The 14907-nt window shown below is 46.0% G+C and overlaps 1 protein-coding gene across 1 annotated transcript in view; it reads left to right on the forward strand.

Annotated features, from left to right (window-relative positions):
• The window catches only part of zc3h3 (zinc finger CCCH-type containing 3), a 40667-nt gene that overhangs the window by 20803 nt on the left and 4957 nt on the right, over positions 1–14907 (forward strand). The window contains exons 4-9 of the mRNA XM_079267555.1: positions 2171–2327; positions 8659–8822; positions 10173–10251; positions 10668–10823; positions 11078–11147; positions 13189–13320. Coding sequence (XP_079123681.1) covers positions 2171–2327; positions 8659–8822; positions 10173–10251; positions 10668–10823; positions 11078–11147; positions 13189–13320 — 758 coding nt within the window. The remainder of the gene's footprint in view (positions 1–2170; positions 2328–8658; positions 8823–10172; positions 10252–10667; positions 10824–11077; positions 11148–13188; positions 13321–14907) is intronic.

The raw sequence follows: 14907 nt of genomic DNA on the forward strand, positions 1-14907 counted from the left end.
GCAGCTGCTGATGGATTCAACCTGTTTGTGCATCGGTTATCGTTGCAGCTGAGCTGCTTGTTGTTCACCACTTCAACCACAGCCCCCCCCCCCCCCCCCCCCCCCCCCGCATACAAAGCACTAATCTTGTCAGTTAATGACCTGTTAACCGAAGGGTCGGCTGTCGGTCGGAAAAAGAAAAAATAAAAGTCTAAATTAGCATCCTTAGTTGCTAATAACCTCTCATCACACAGGAAATCTGTAAGTGCACAATAACAAGTGTGACGGGTCAAAGTTGAACCGGGATAACGTCCTGTAAACTGCGAGGGATGTTTAAAATACGTCTGGTGCGTCAGTTGACCATTCGCCGTTGTGTTCTCGTCCAAATCGGTTTCGATAACCTCGAGGTTTGTTCCTGATTGTACATACAAGGCACAGTGTGTGTGTGTTTCTGTGTATGTGTGTGTCCCAAACATGCAGTCAGTGTTTCTGCAGCCCCCCCCCCCCCCCCCAGCTCGCAGTGATTTGTTCAACAGTAAATGTTTGTCTGAGATGAATTCTCCAGCTGATCCAGAGCTGCATCCCGGCTGACAAATGAAAGCAGCGCCTGGGGGGGAGGAGGAGTGTGTGTGTGTGTGTGTGTGTGTGTGTGGAGGGGGGGTGGGGGGATGGAGAGAGAAGGCGGCATGTGTAGAAGTGGAAATCGAATCATTTTATTGTTTGTCACCGCGACCCTCGTGGTCACGGTTTGTTATTGGATGCTAATTAAAATGGCAACAATCTTGGCAATTGGCAATTAAAGACTTGTGAAAGAGGTGACGGCAAATGAGCTCCTCGTCGAGTGCATAAACTCATTCTTTATCCCTCTTTCACACCTCTCTTCACTCTGTCTCTTCTCTACTCATTAGGAAGACAGAGTGCTGTCACTGACCACCACAGTGAATGATTGGTAGAGGGGGAAGACATACTGCAGATAATGACATGCAAGAGGGGTTTTTTTAGGGAGGGGGGGGGGGGGGGGGGTGGAATAATGTAAATGAATTCGGTGAACAATTGATTCGTGTTGCATTAAATCTTGCTTTTCAGCCTGTAGTGGTGGAAGGTTTTTACCTTGTTCACGAAGCAACGTGCAGCTTGTGGCGAATTGATTTATTCAAGGCTTCTTTTTTTTTTTTTTTTTACAACTACTGTAATTATCCACAAAGCTTTTAATCTGTGACTGTGAAAGCTTGGTAAGTGCAGTATATTGCACAGTGTTTGGCCACTGTGTCTGTCTGTAATAATCATATTGTACACACCCAAGTATACTGCTGCCATCTGGGAGCAACAGAAACAGCAGCAACAGCCGGTTGTGATCAGCAGGTAACACTGATTTGATAGAAAGACTTAAAGACTTCTTAGAAATGAATTTATTTCATGATTTCAGCACAATAGGAAAAGCTGAACAGATACGGAGATCTGTTTTGAGTCTTTGACCCCATCGTGATTTCACAGGAGCTGTCAGGAATATTGGTTGTGGCAAATTCTGATAGGTTGAATCAAAAAGTGTGAATGGCTTCGCTCGGCTAAATTGACTTGGTTTGAGCTTTCAACCTCATTTTTGTGTTTGATAGAAACATCTGCAATTATTCACGACAATCCTACATTTCTGACCTCGGTACAGAGGCTCTCGGCCCGTGTGGTCTTTGGGCTGGCCTAGACAGCCCGCGATGCAAATTATATTCTCTGAGCCGGTACGTCAGCAGGAATAGGCCCTCATAAAACAACATGATGGATACACGGCCGAAGAAATAAATAAATAAAAACACTTTTTTTTTTTTCTTATTTTCCGCTCTCTACTCTTGCGCTTCTTCTCTGATGGATCTGTAAAGTGGTATAACGAATGAGACTTAAAGTGAGGGGGGGGGGGCAGGCAGGAGGGATGAAGGCAGCGAGGGAAGAGACGGAGGATGTGATTTATTAGGCTCATACAAATTCTGCCTTTGTTATTCCCTCTCATTTTTATATGCGACGCTTATTAAAGAGCACACCTGCCAGAGTCCTCAGACAAACTGTGTGTCTGCACAGTTTTATGCACTCACAATGATGCGTGTTATGCGCGTTTGTTCCCTTACCGACTGCACGTTTAGCTCTCGCCTCTGTTTCTGCATGTGATCGGATTTTAACCTGCAGACGTTCATACTGTCCTCAGGTCCCGCCTCCTCCTCCTCCCCCCACCGTAGCCCCGCCTCTCCGCGGGTGTTCAGGACACGCTACAAGATGGTGACCCAGCCGGGCTCCAGCACCGCACACGCCCTCCACTACAACCCCGCCCTCTCCTGGAGAGCAAAGAGGATCCAGTCTGCCAGGTAATCCACATTAACAGAGACAAACAAACACACACACACACACACACACCACCCGCCTCCTGCAGGTCTGGGTTTAATGTGTCTCAATGGCTAATGTCCCTCAGGGCAGAGCAGCGCCTTGTCTTTAATGTCACTGTCATGTGCAGCATGAGTGGAAGAGGTCGGGAATTTATGGCGCTCATTTTTACACAGTAGATAACCCAGAGAATAAACCATTTACACCAGCGTGCTCCCCACATTAATTTACACCAGCAGGGAAAGTGTGTTACCCAGGACAGATGTGGGGAGGAAGGGTGGGTGCTTCTTAACGCCGTTACAACTCTCATCCTCCCTCTCTTCATTTTTCTAACTTTCACCTCCTCTGTTTCAATCATTCTCACCCGTGCTTTAATCCACCGCTGGCTCTCGATTTCACAGTGAATAAAGTACCCGAAATAGGAGTGCATCGAATGATTATTTGTCATTGTTGGTTCATTGTTTTTTGTTCATGTAGTTATGTCATAATATAGGGAAATGCCCATCACAATATCCAAAAGCGCAAAGTGTCATTATTTGTTTTATCTGACAAATCGTCAAAAATCCAAAGAAGTTCATATTACGATGATATAAAAGAGAAAACGGCAGCAAATCCACATTCGAGAAGCTGGAACCAGAAAACATTTTGTGTGTGTGTGTATACATACATACATACATACATATATACATATATATATATATATATATATATATATATACATACATACATATATACATATATATATATATATATATATATATATATATATATATATATATATATATATATATATATATATATATATACACACACACACACATATATTAATTTGTAATCAACTATCAATAAATTGACAAATAATTTCAGCAGCAGTCTGTAAATAACAGTCTGGAGTACATTAACTGAAGTTGGTTGTGAAAGCTGTGAGCAGGTTGTTGCGGTTGGCTTTGATGATCTGTTAATGTGTAGAGAATTAACAGGATGCTCTTCCTGGAAAGTGACTGTGGTATGACGAGCCTGTTACACACACACGGGGTTGAAAGTAGCACGAGTTCCTACTCATGCCCCATTCTAGGTTCGGGTTAAGATTGAATATAAAAAGCTTCTCAGCCCTGTTGTGAGCGCAACAAACTAAATTCCACACAAACGTCTGAAAGTCGGACATCACAAAACCTGAGCAAATACAAATGTATGTCTTTAATAAGAGTGAACCTTCTCTTGAAGTTGTCTTAAGTTTAGATATGTTTGCCTAGCTCCTTATTATAAAAGCATTTTATGTGCTTATTTGCGTGTGTGTGTGTGTGTGTGTCGGCTCATTTGTGTAATCCAGATTTGGTGAGACAGAGGGCCCTGGACTCAGCCTCTGGTGACTTATTACTATTCATTTAGCTGCTGCAGTAAATATTGATTCATCAAGGGATTTTCAATTTGAGCCCTGTGACATCTTGTGAAATATCACCAAGTGTGTAAGAAGTGAGGGAAGAGATAGGGAGGCAGGTCGGGTCCCCAGGGATAGTGGATTACCCCTTCCCCGACACACACACACACACACACGCCTCCCGTGCACTCCTTTCTCATGCTTATCTATCTGTTTAACTCCAAAGACCCTCCACTTTTATCAGTTTGAAGCCATTGAGTGGAGCATGAGCTCATATTCTCTGCTCTTAACTGCTGAGTGCTGCTCTTCATCTTTGGCCTATCAGACCCACTGATCCCTGTCCTCATATGTTCTCAGCTCCTAACGCTGTGCTCACTCAGGGCCTTGCATATTTTTTTTTAATCGCATTTTTATGATTTAAATTCGAATATTTTATTTATTTATTCATTTATTTATTCATTTATTTATATATATATATATATATATAAATAAATAAAAAAATATGAACTGTTCCATCAGATGATGTATAAGTTTGTAATTAAACATCAGCAATTGATATGAACGCCTGTCTGTTTGTCTGCTATCAGCATCGGTCTGAGTCGTGTTTTGCACCTTTTGGAACACAGAGACGATTCAAACTGCTGCACACGAGAAAATGAACCGGAGGAACATTTAAGAGCATGGAGTTAAAGACGTAGATCATATCGATCAAACATTTGAAGAGGAAAATAAAACCAGTGATACATTTTCACACCACACTTACCCTCCCGACCAGCCGGTCGCAGGCCTTTCCCGCTCCCCGTGAGAGAGAGAGAGAGAGAGAGAGAGAGAGAGGCTTCCCCTCCCAGCATGCCGCTCTCTTACCTGTTTTCAGCCATAACGAGCGTGGCGGGTGATTTAGTGCCGGGCGGCGGCTTGAAGGAGCGAGGGAATCGGCAGCGGTATTTCAACCCCCCTGCTACCAGAAAATAGATATAATCTCAACATTAACTCCATTAATAGTAGCAGGAGTTGAATTAAGAAAGCCGTAAAGCACGCACACTCGGGGATAAATTACAGCCCACCCCCCTCTTCATCGCTCTCACATCCTCCCTGTTTTTCTCTCCGCTGTCCCTTCTCTAAGTGTTCCATAGACATGCGTTTGCTTTGTTGCTGTTCTTTGTTTTTTGTTTTCTGTCCTATCGAATAGGATATAATCACATCCTACACATCACGTTTGCCTGATCTCATTGGTAATCCTCATTTCTTGGCTTCTATATGGTACTTGCATTCATCTCTGTCTAACTTACTTCTAACGTAAACGTTAAAGCCCCCAAACGTAAGCGGGACCCTCCACCCCCAAATAAGTATACTACCTTTGAGCATATACATCTGAACACACACACACACACGCTCACACTCTCTCTCTCTGTCCACGCGCTCATCTCCTTTAGTGCTTCGGTATCGATCAGCACAGGATGTAAGAGACTGGGCAATAAAGTCAAGCAGCGCTCCCCCTTCTTCACTCCTCTCCTGCTTTTCCCCGCATTCACTCCTTCATTCATCCCCTTTTTATAACCCCCAATTCATTCATTTGCTCATTACTTATCACATTCGTCATCTACCAGTCACCTACAGCCGTGTGTTGTGATCCTCCTCACACTGCGTACTGCGTTGCTTCTTAGTGATGTTTGAAAAAAGAGCATTCTGCACACTTCCAGCCGGCTCCCTTTCTAAGTTTGATTTGATGGGAGCGTGATGCGTAATGACACCGCTTTGGTTTCTCCGTTAAGTGCCTGAAGACGAGCGGCAGTCCCTCGCCGTTTGGAATTAGCCAGATGACTGTTTTTGCTGTGCTCTGTTTCAAGGGTAACTGTTTCCCCAATATGAGCTTACTAATGCTTGGGTTGCAGACAAATAGACGAGGGCAGCATTATTCGGAGCAGTCGCGCGACCCTCCAAATTCTTCCCTGTCACTAAAACAAAAGTCGGATCATTCATCAACGGGCGCCGGTAGTGCTGAATCGCGCTCTCCTTTTTATCTGTGCGTCGCATGGTCAGAGCAGTGCACGTACACGCACACACTCGCATGAGCATGCAGACCAGTCACAGGGGAGTTTCTGCATGCCCTTGCCCCCTCCTTCATTTCGTCCTTGTCTCAACATATTTTACCTTTTTTATTTTTGGAGAGTTAATGTTCTTTTCCTGCGACCTCCAGTCATTGTCTTTATGTTTTTACAACACGACGACATGGAGGGAAAGCACACATAATGTACTTTTAGCGGATTAATGGATTGACCGAAGGTTTTACTGATTTGTCGCTCAAGTTATTCGTCGAGCAAAAATGCCAATCGTTCTCTCGTTCCAGCTTCTCTAATGTGGTGGTCTTGTCCTCTCTTTCATGTTTCACTGTAATTTGAATATCTTTGGGATATTTGACCTTTTGGTCGGACAAAATAAGACATTTTGAAGACGTAACCTTGGGTTTTGGCTACATTTCATTGCCATTTAACAGACCAAATGGCTATATAAGAAACCAAAAGCCTTTTGGATTGACTGATCATGAACATGGAGCTTCTTTAAGTATACTGAGACTGAAGCATACAGTAAATGTACCTCAAACCAAAAAGAGCTGAAAGAGTCTAAAGAGGGATACGTCCACATGGGCTCGTCACCATGAGTGACACATACTGTGTCGTTCTTTTATCCAAAGTCAATATAGAAATGGTGGTCCGGCTTGTGGGGGATTTGTGCATCAGATGTGCCTGGAGCGTCTCTGATAACAGATACCCTTCTGGAGGTCAAGGGCGTCCCTGGGAGCGTTGCAAGGAGAGAATGAAAACACCTGATATATATATATATGTCTTAAATGAGGTTATTACGTTTCTGATGTTTTGATTGTGTGTTGCTTCCCCCCCCCCCCCCCCCCCCCCCCCCCCTCTCATTACAGGCAGATTATTTTATTGCAGAGGTAATCTGCTCCTACAGAGGCGGTTTTCGCTAATGGTGTTTCGGCCCGAGGGTGAAACTCCGTCACGTGGCTGTGCACGGAAGTCTCAGGACTTCATTTGTGCACAAAATTCCTAACGACTCTCGATTCGGATTCTTTGAGCGGCGGGATCAAAATCTTGCACACGCTTATTTCACAAGGAAAAAAAACAACAACTTCTACACAGTTCTGATTCACAGTTCACTCGACACAGTTTATGGAACCGGTAAATTCATTTCATTCAGAGCATTCATCACGTCGTCGAGGAAAGCTGGGTTGAAATGATGACCTCAGGGTAGTTTAGCTGCTTTAAGGGGGGTGTGTGTGTGTGTGTGTGTGTGTGTGTGTGTGTGTGTGTGTGTGTGTGTGTGTGTGTGTGTGTGTGTGTGTGTGTGTGTGTGTGTGTGTGTGTGTGTGTGTGCGAGAGAGAGAGAGAGAGAGAGAGAGAGACTGTAGCGGCGCTGACAGTAAACGGGTGTTGGCGATCACCTGCGGTCCATGCTCTTACTTATCTTGCCAAAGTGGCGGGACAAGACAAAATCTATCGTCCAGTCCAGAGAGAGCACCAATGTGAATTTGTTTAGGAACCGATGAGATAGAACGATTTCTATGGAGTCTGAATTGAGGAACTGGTTCTAATTCTCAAACTGGTTCTCAACGCCCCAAACCCCCCCCCCCCCCCCCCCCCCCCCCCCTGACTGCGTCCCTGTGTCAGGGTTAACTACCGTCTGTGTTAACTGTTCATGTCATATCCCCATTAACCTCCACTGTGGCTCCCCAGGCCGCCTGGTCCTTGTTTAAGCCTCCCTGGGTGGCAGTCAGCGCTCCGGCATTAGCCTCCATTACAGCTCCCCTGGCTGCAGTTGCCCTGTGTAGGGCAGCCACTGATCTTGCATCAGTGAAACTGAGTGTCTGTGCGGCTGAGTTATGGTGCGCAGTCAGGTAGACCGTGTACGTGAACAACGCAGTTGACTGCTGATATTTCCACCGTTTTCTTTTCTTTTTTCTGTCTTTTCTTATTCAGAGCGGTGCAGCAGCTCCCCGCCGGGCCGCAGCGTGTTAAGCGTCCGTGTCAGTTGTTTGGTGCGCTGCGTGCATTCGGGGTAACCCTCTCTCTTCTCTGTAATGGGAGGCATGAACTCTCGCTCTAAACCCATTTCCAGCCCATCTGAAATACGGCAGCAAATTACCTCCAGCGGCACCCTGCACACCAGCCCCAATGCGCCCCAAATAGAAGTGACAGGACAGCGCAATTTATCGCCATAACCCCTGCACCGCCTCAACACCACCCAGCAGCCCCCGTACACACTGCAGGCTCACACGCACAGCCCCTCCTACACACACACACACACACACACACACACACACACACACACACACAAGTGCTTCTGAATGGTGTGTGTGTGTGTGTAGAGGCCTGTGATTGTGTGTACTGTACATACTGTGGAATGAGTGTGTTGTGATACTGTGTGTGTGTGTGTGGTCTCTTCGCTCCAGTGTAGGGGCCAACCTCGCTGCTCTGGCCCCCTGCCCTGCCTATTATCTCATTGATTTCCTCCTCTCTTCTTTTCAATTCTCTCCATTTCCACACTGCCGTCCTTTCCATTAGAGGAGCAATTTAACAGAGTGCTGTGACATGGGAGGGAGAGAGAGGGAGGGAGGGGAGACCGGAGGATTGGAAACATAAAGTGAGGAGGGGAGATTAAGTGAAAGGGCTTGAGGGAGAAGACGGAGAAAAGAGGGATGGAACTGAGGGAGGGATGAGCAGATCGTATCGTCCCGCCTCAGAGAATGGCATGACTGAAAATTTCACACAGTTTGTAAACTGAGTTTAAAGGGTAATTCCAACAAGTTGTAATCATTGAAATGATCCTTTTAAGTGAATATATAACTTATTGGTAATTTCCACACGTATTCCTATCCATTATTGCTCTCCATCCTCTTCTTCTTCTGTCCCTCTTCCTCGCAGGAGTTTCCTCCAGAGCCGTATGCGATCTCCCCACGACAGACACCCGTCGTCCACCCCGCACTGGAGAGGAAGCAGCATGTGCTGGATCCGTGGTTCCCTGTACCGGGTGTCGGCCAATAAGCTGTCCCGCACCGTGGCGTCCAGCATGTCGATCAACCGAACAGGTACTCTGCCCGTCACGGTCTCTGGCAACACGCTGACGACATACAGAATTCGTGTGACCCCACGGTTGGTTTGTGGCAATTCCACAAACGCGCCAATTGTGGCGCGTGTGTGCGCGCACCCCCCACCCCCCGAGGTGATAAAGGAGTGTTTATTCATATTTGTGGCTGCAGCTCTGCCCACATGCTCTCTAATAGACTTACAGGAGCTGGCTGGATTTGCCATCTGAAATAATAAAGTTGTCATCTGTCAGAGCAGAGTAGGGGGAGGGTCTGGAGAACTGGACGGTGCAGATTAAAGCCCGGATCCGCCTCAGCCTCCTTCACACTTCTGTAGCAACTACACCTGCAGGTGAAATTGAAGAGCTCCATTCTGTCGAACTCGTGACCGGCATCCCAACGCTCACATTCCTGCATCCCCCCCCAGAAACACACATCCAGTGTCCTCCCAACATCTTCCTCCCACCATAGAGATTCACATTTGGTCTTCAGCCACCAGCCTGTAATTCTGCTCTGCTTGAATCACATCAGATGAGAGCCAAAAAAAAGGTTCCAAAATTAGAGGAATAAGATCAACTGCCATCTGTAACTTCAGCCTTCACAACCCTCCACACACACTCCTTTCCCTCCTGTGTGTGTGTGTGTGTGTGGAGTGCAATGGGTACACAGTGTTTATGATGTTCTCAGACAGAGCTGGACGTCACGTTTGGCTTTGGCACCAATGCGTCAAACCACCACCGTATAAATAACCAGGCACATATCAGGTTGTTATTGCATCTGGCTGCACAAACACACACTCGGGCACAGCTTCACTTCTGTCATATGGGAATAGTTACAATGGTGTTCATTTTACAATGTTGTATTTAAGGTACGCCTTTTGTAAGATAACACCATCTGGACATGCAAGATGAATACATTGTATTTAAATGATGAATATATATATATATATAAGTCTTTATCAATCAGGCTGCATTTCAGTGTTAGTTGAGCACAAATGCTTGGTTCTGTATGTGTGCTCTCATAGAGCAAAATGGCAGTTGTGAAAACCGAAATATGTTTGTACAACTCAGCTGGGTGGATCTGGACATCTAGATGAGGTATAGTAGTGAGTAGGGGCCGCCAGTATCGGAGAGAATTTTCATATTTTGTAAAATAACAATAAGAAGAAAAAGAAACATTTTGTTGCAGCCACGGGACAAAAAAAACGACGGACCCAAATAATGGATTCGGAGTTCAACACTCCACCCTTTTTGCTGATTTACCGTGGAGATTATATGCTTGATTAAAAGGAAACGGAACACAGGATCACATTTCAATTAACATTGCTCACATGTCCTCATTCTCCTCATTTAGGAAGGCCTTCCAGCGCCTCACCGGTCTCGCCCTTGAGTCCTGCTTTCAACCGGCCCTTCAGCCCTCGTCATCTAGCCAGGTAAGCTCTTCACACCGCCAACCTGTTCCATCTGTTCTCATCGGAGGCACTCGAGCGCAAGCGGTGCAGACATTGCTGCGTGCAAATCCGACAACTTTTGACTTACTCTTACACTTATACGTGGGCCGTCCTGCTGGCTCTCTTCATACGGCAGCACCACCAAGACATCCAATCCGGCCAAGACTTTTGCATTTGATCCCCCTCTCCCAACATGAACTGCCTTTCGTCACTCTCAACCCGAGGGCTGTAAACCCAGAAGGTATCATTTAGAAATATAATGAGCACATGGTAGATGCATTCACCCCAAGCTCCTCACAGGGGTGAGGGTGGAAACGTCAACCCTGTTCCAATTTGTCCTCTTTAGTAACCGCGAGCTGCTTGTTATTGACACGTTTGTCTGTGCTTTCTGAAACCAGCCGCGCAGTCCAGCGCAGCCTTGCCATAATCCGACACGCTCATCAGAAGAAGCAGCAGAAGCAGTACTGCATGTACTACAACCGCTTCGGCAAGTGTAACCGCGGCACCAGCTGTCCCTACATCCACGACCCGGACAAGGTTGCCGTCTGCACCAGGTAGCATACGGCAAACACGCCATCGTGTGCTTTGGTCCTCTGTAAGGACGGATGTTCTTCCAACATGGGTTCAGGGACTGAAAGTTACACAAGTTACACATTTTTGAATAAATTGCAACAACAAAGTGTTTGAGCTGGGTTTAGCTCTGATCAGCACCTGTAGTGGTATTTAGTGAGTGCTAAACACTTCCTGAACCAGCAGCTCCTCCCACTTTTCATTTCTATCTGCATCTGACTCGCTTTACGTTGTGCAGGTTTCTGCGAGGGACGTGCCACCAGGCGGACGGGACCTGCCCATTCTCCCATAAGGTGGCCAAGGAGAAGGTAACGGGCGTTCGACAACACACTGTTGTATGGGTTTTCATTGCAAAGGCCGGGGTTGGGTGCAGTGTGTAGGTATAAGATGACACGCTATTGGGTACAGTCATCGTGGATCATATTTGCGTTCTGGGCACGGCTCCTTTTTCCATGACGCATGAAGGAGTGAGGAAGTCTTAACCCGATTGGGGGGTTCAGGGAGGGGCTTATGGGTCGGCGAGCAGCCTAAAGGTTAGTTTGTGACTGAGGGTCGCCTGTTCGATCTACAGACCAGCAGGATGAATCTGTGTGTGTGTTGCTTTCTCCTTCCTCATCACCTCCTTCCGCGTGCGTGCATGCGTGTAAAAAAAAAAAAAAAAAAAAAAGCATCAAATGTGTGTGTTAAGCACAGGCGTCTTCCTCTGGTTTACACACACAGCAACATGGAACAAGATCCTCACCTCAGTAGTGGTTACACACTTTATCCTGCTCAAAGCAACTCAGTCAGTCTCGGACTAGTTTATATTATTATGGTAATATTTAGGCAATGGACAACAATTTTGATAATTGAATACATGTTGAGTGCTTGCTTCACCCTTCAAACGACTAGGATGACTAGAAAGTTGTCACATTAAAGAATAATTAAAGTATTTGTTAGTTGAAGTCCTAAAAATAATAATACAGATGTATATTTTTTCAGTATCAACGAATCACATTGTGACAAATGCATGTAACAGTACATCTGAAGTCATCTAGTTGAATGAACCACGCACGTTTTGTGTATTCAAAAACTATTTATTTGTTGGTAATGAATTAATCTTAATTAAACAGTTATGAACTGGTGTATAAAACAATTTTCAGGTTCAAAGGAATTGGTCCTGCATGTAGCGTATTTGCCCCCAAAATTGAAATTGATCATTTGGATGTATGAGTTGTTTTAACTCGTATCACATTGTGTGTTTTAGTGAGTATTCTTGACCGTTTAAGGTAAAGTGTAACTATTCAAAAAGGGAAAGCTGCTCTAGTTTTTCTCCTTTCTTTCCCTTAAGACAACCCTACACCAGGTGCTCCGTCTCTCTCTCACACACACACACACACACACACACACACACAATGCCCTGCACCTGTGTTGGTTGTCACCCTGCTGCCTGTAAGTGCTGAGAGCCCAGCTGTCTGTTTGTAATGCCACCTCTCCAACAGTCCCCCCTCACCCCCAAACCTTTGGCCCATCCCTCCACAGGATACTCCCGCTCTTATTTCACGTGGACCCCTTAAACAGGACTGTATGCAGGGTTGACCCCCCCCCCCTCCCCTTCTCCCCTGTCCCTCCACCACTGGCCCGGTCTGTGCAGACATCCAGGGCACATAAACACATCATGAGCGCTGGACGAGCTGCAGCCTGGATAAATATTTCTCTAGCAGTTAATTAGATCAAACTGATCCCATCCCGACAAGGTGGAGTCACTCTCACCCTCCGCCTCCCCCCTTCTTTCTTCACAGAACCCCCTCAGAAGTATATTTAGACCGGCATCCACCAAGCACACACACACACCAAACAGTAGATCACACACACATGCTGTCAAAACGCACATTGACTCTCACTCTGCCGCTGTCAACTGCAATTAAGGTCATTTAACTGCTCGGTGTGACGGATTGCTCGGCACACGGGACAATCTGAACTGTACATGACAGTGGGTTTAGAACCGCATGTCTGTTAACAAACTCTTCTGTCATCTTATTTATTGGTCTACTCATGGGGAGACTATCTTGATGGAGGACAGAAATAAAGTAGAAAATACATGTTTTTAAGTGATGCATCGGTGTCATCGTCTCTACGACCTAAACCCAGTTCACCGTTTCTGCACAATATTTTGAGGTTGCCGTTTTAACCAGCAGACTATTTTTTTTTTTTTTTTTTTTTTTTTTTTTTGCTATCGGAAGCTGCCCGACGTTTTGGGCAGCTTCAACCCATTGAAAATGTAGTTTTTACCCCGTCTTTGTCAAGTGCTATGAACAATATCCCTGTTTCAGATGGCTGCCATATGTGTGTGGGTGTCTCTCTCTCTAGATGCCGGTGTGTTCCTACTTCCTGAAGGGAATCTGTAACAACAGCGACTGTCCCTACAGTCACGTCTACGTGTCCCGCAAAGCTGAAGTGTGTGAGGACTTTGTCAAAGGCTACTGTCCTGAAGGAGAGAAGGTACCACACAAACTCGCTCATTATGACCACACTGTATCAGCACTCTTTTTATCCAGCCGTAGAAAACAACGTCAACACAAGAGTTTACACAAAAGTTCAAAATGTTTCACTTTCACTTCTCTCTGTCTCGTCCTCGCCTGTGGTCACGTTGTCCTTCTCGCTCTCTCTTTCCGAGGAGACAGTCCGGCCCAAGTACAGTCACCTGTTCACCAAAGCCAGGCAGCATCTGCCCAGTGTTCAGCCCGGGTCAGACCGGGGGTCATGGACACTGGTCAGCTGATGCGTGTTGACCCTCTCAGATAAATGGTGATCTGTCTGGAGAGGAATGATTAAAACAATGGATGTCACAGTCTCGGCTCGAGTAACCGCGTTCCTTGGTTTGATCTCGTTCGATTTTAACTGAGCGCTGCGTTGACGCCTCACTTGACCGTAAAGGTCTTTGTCTAAGCTGGGTTGTTCATTTGAACGTATAATTATATTGTACAACATGAATACAGTTCTGCTGAAGTTAAACTGGGGATTTAGGTAAACAAGTAGTTTGGTAACCAATCTTCCCTGCACACGCGCACACACACACACACACACACACAGTGACACAGGCAGCAACAGCTGCAGAGGGTGGTGGTCCATAATGGCATAACTGTAGTGTCTGAGTGACACATTGCGACCCCCCCCCCCCCACTCACCCCAACCCACCCACCCACACACACACACACACTCACCCACACGCACACAAACACTCCACCTCAAAAATAAAAACCTCACCCCCTTCCCCCTCTTGCATATTTACCTCCCTTTGTCTCCCCCGCTCTTCCTCTCTCCTCCTTTCTCTGCTTGTTTTCCAGCATCGAGTGTGAAACAGATGCTTTTTCACACTGTCAGACCTCATTTAAATCGTGCATGGGGAAATGAGGATATAGAAAACAAAAGGGATATTAATATTTATTCTATTAGCTGAAGTGCTTAGGTCTGTGATTTTCCCCCGTGTGTGAGTGTGTGTTTGTGTGTGTGTTTATGGAGCACGGTGCTGTGAGGCTCTGGTGGCTCTATGATGGATAGCAGGCAGTAATTATAGATGGGAAAACTGCTGAGGATGGCACTATGGGCCAGGCAGGCAGACACTCCAGCAGCTCAGGGGTTAAGTCTGCTCCTCGCCTCCATCCTCCTCCCGGCTTTGTCTCACACTCACCCTCCACCTCGCAGGATCCGTCTCTGCCTTCCTAATTGTCCCTCTCGTTTCTGTACTCTCCCAAAATCTGTTTTTTAGCAGTTTTTAATTATTTCCCCCTTTTTTGTTTTTTTTATTACCTCAAATGTGGCTCCTGTATCGCGTCCATTCTCTCCCAGGTTCCTGACGCGATAGGCGAACAGTCAGCCATCTGTGGCCCACTGTCATCCATAGTTTTTGCGCGGTTGTCTATAGTCGTCTCTTATTGGCTCTTATCAATGGCCATTCGGCTGATTCAGCCTGAAACCTCGTCAGCGTCAGTGGATAATAGCGAGCTATCTGATGAATCCGTGGTTTCACCCTTTTTAAAGTAGTTTGTCTTTATTTATCTCCTCAACTTTACAGTGTCGTAGACAGAT

The sequence above is a fragment of the Melanostigma gelatinosum genome (genome assembly GCF_949748355.1).
Source record: "Melanostigma gelatinosum genome assembly, chromosome: 4".
In the NCBI taxonomy this organism is placed as follows: Eukaryota; Metazoa; Chordata; class Actinopteri; order Perciformes; family Zoarcidae; genus Melanostigma; species Melanostigma gelatinosum.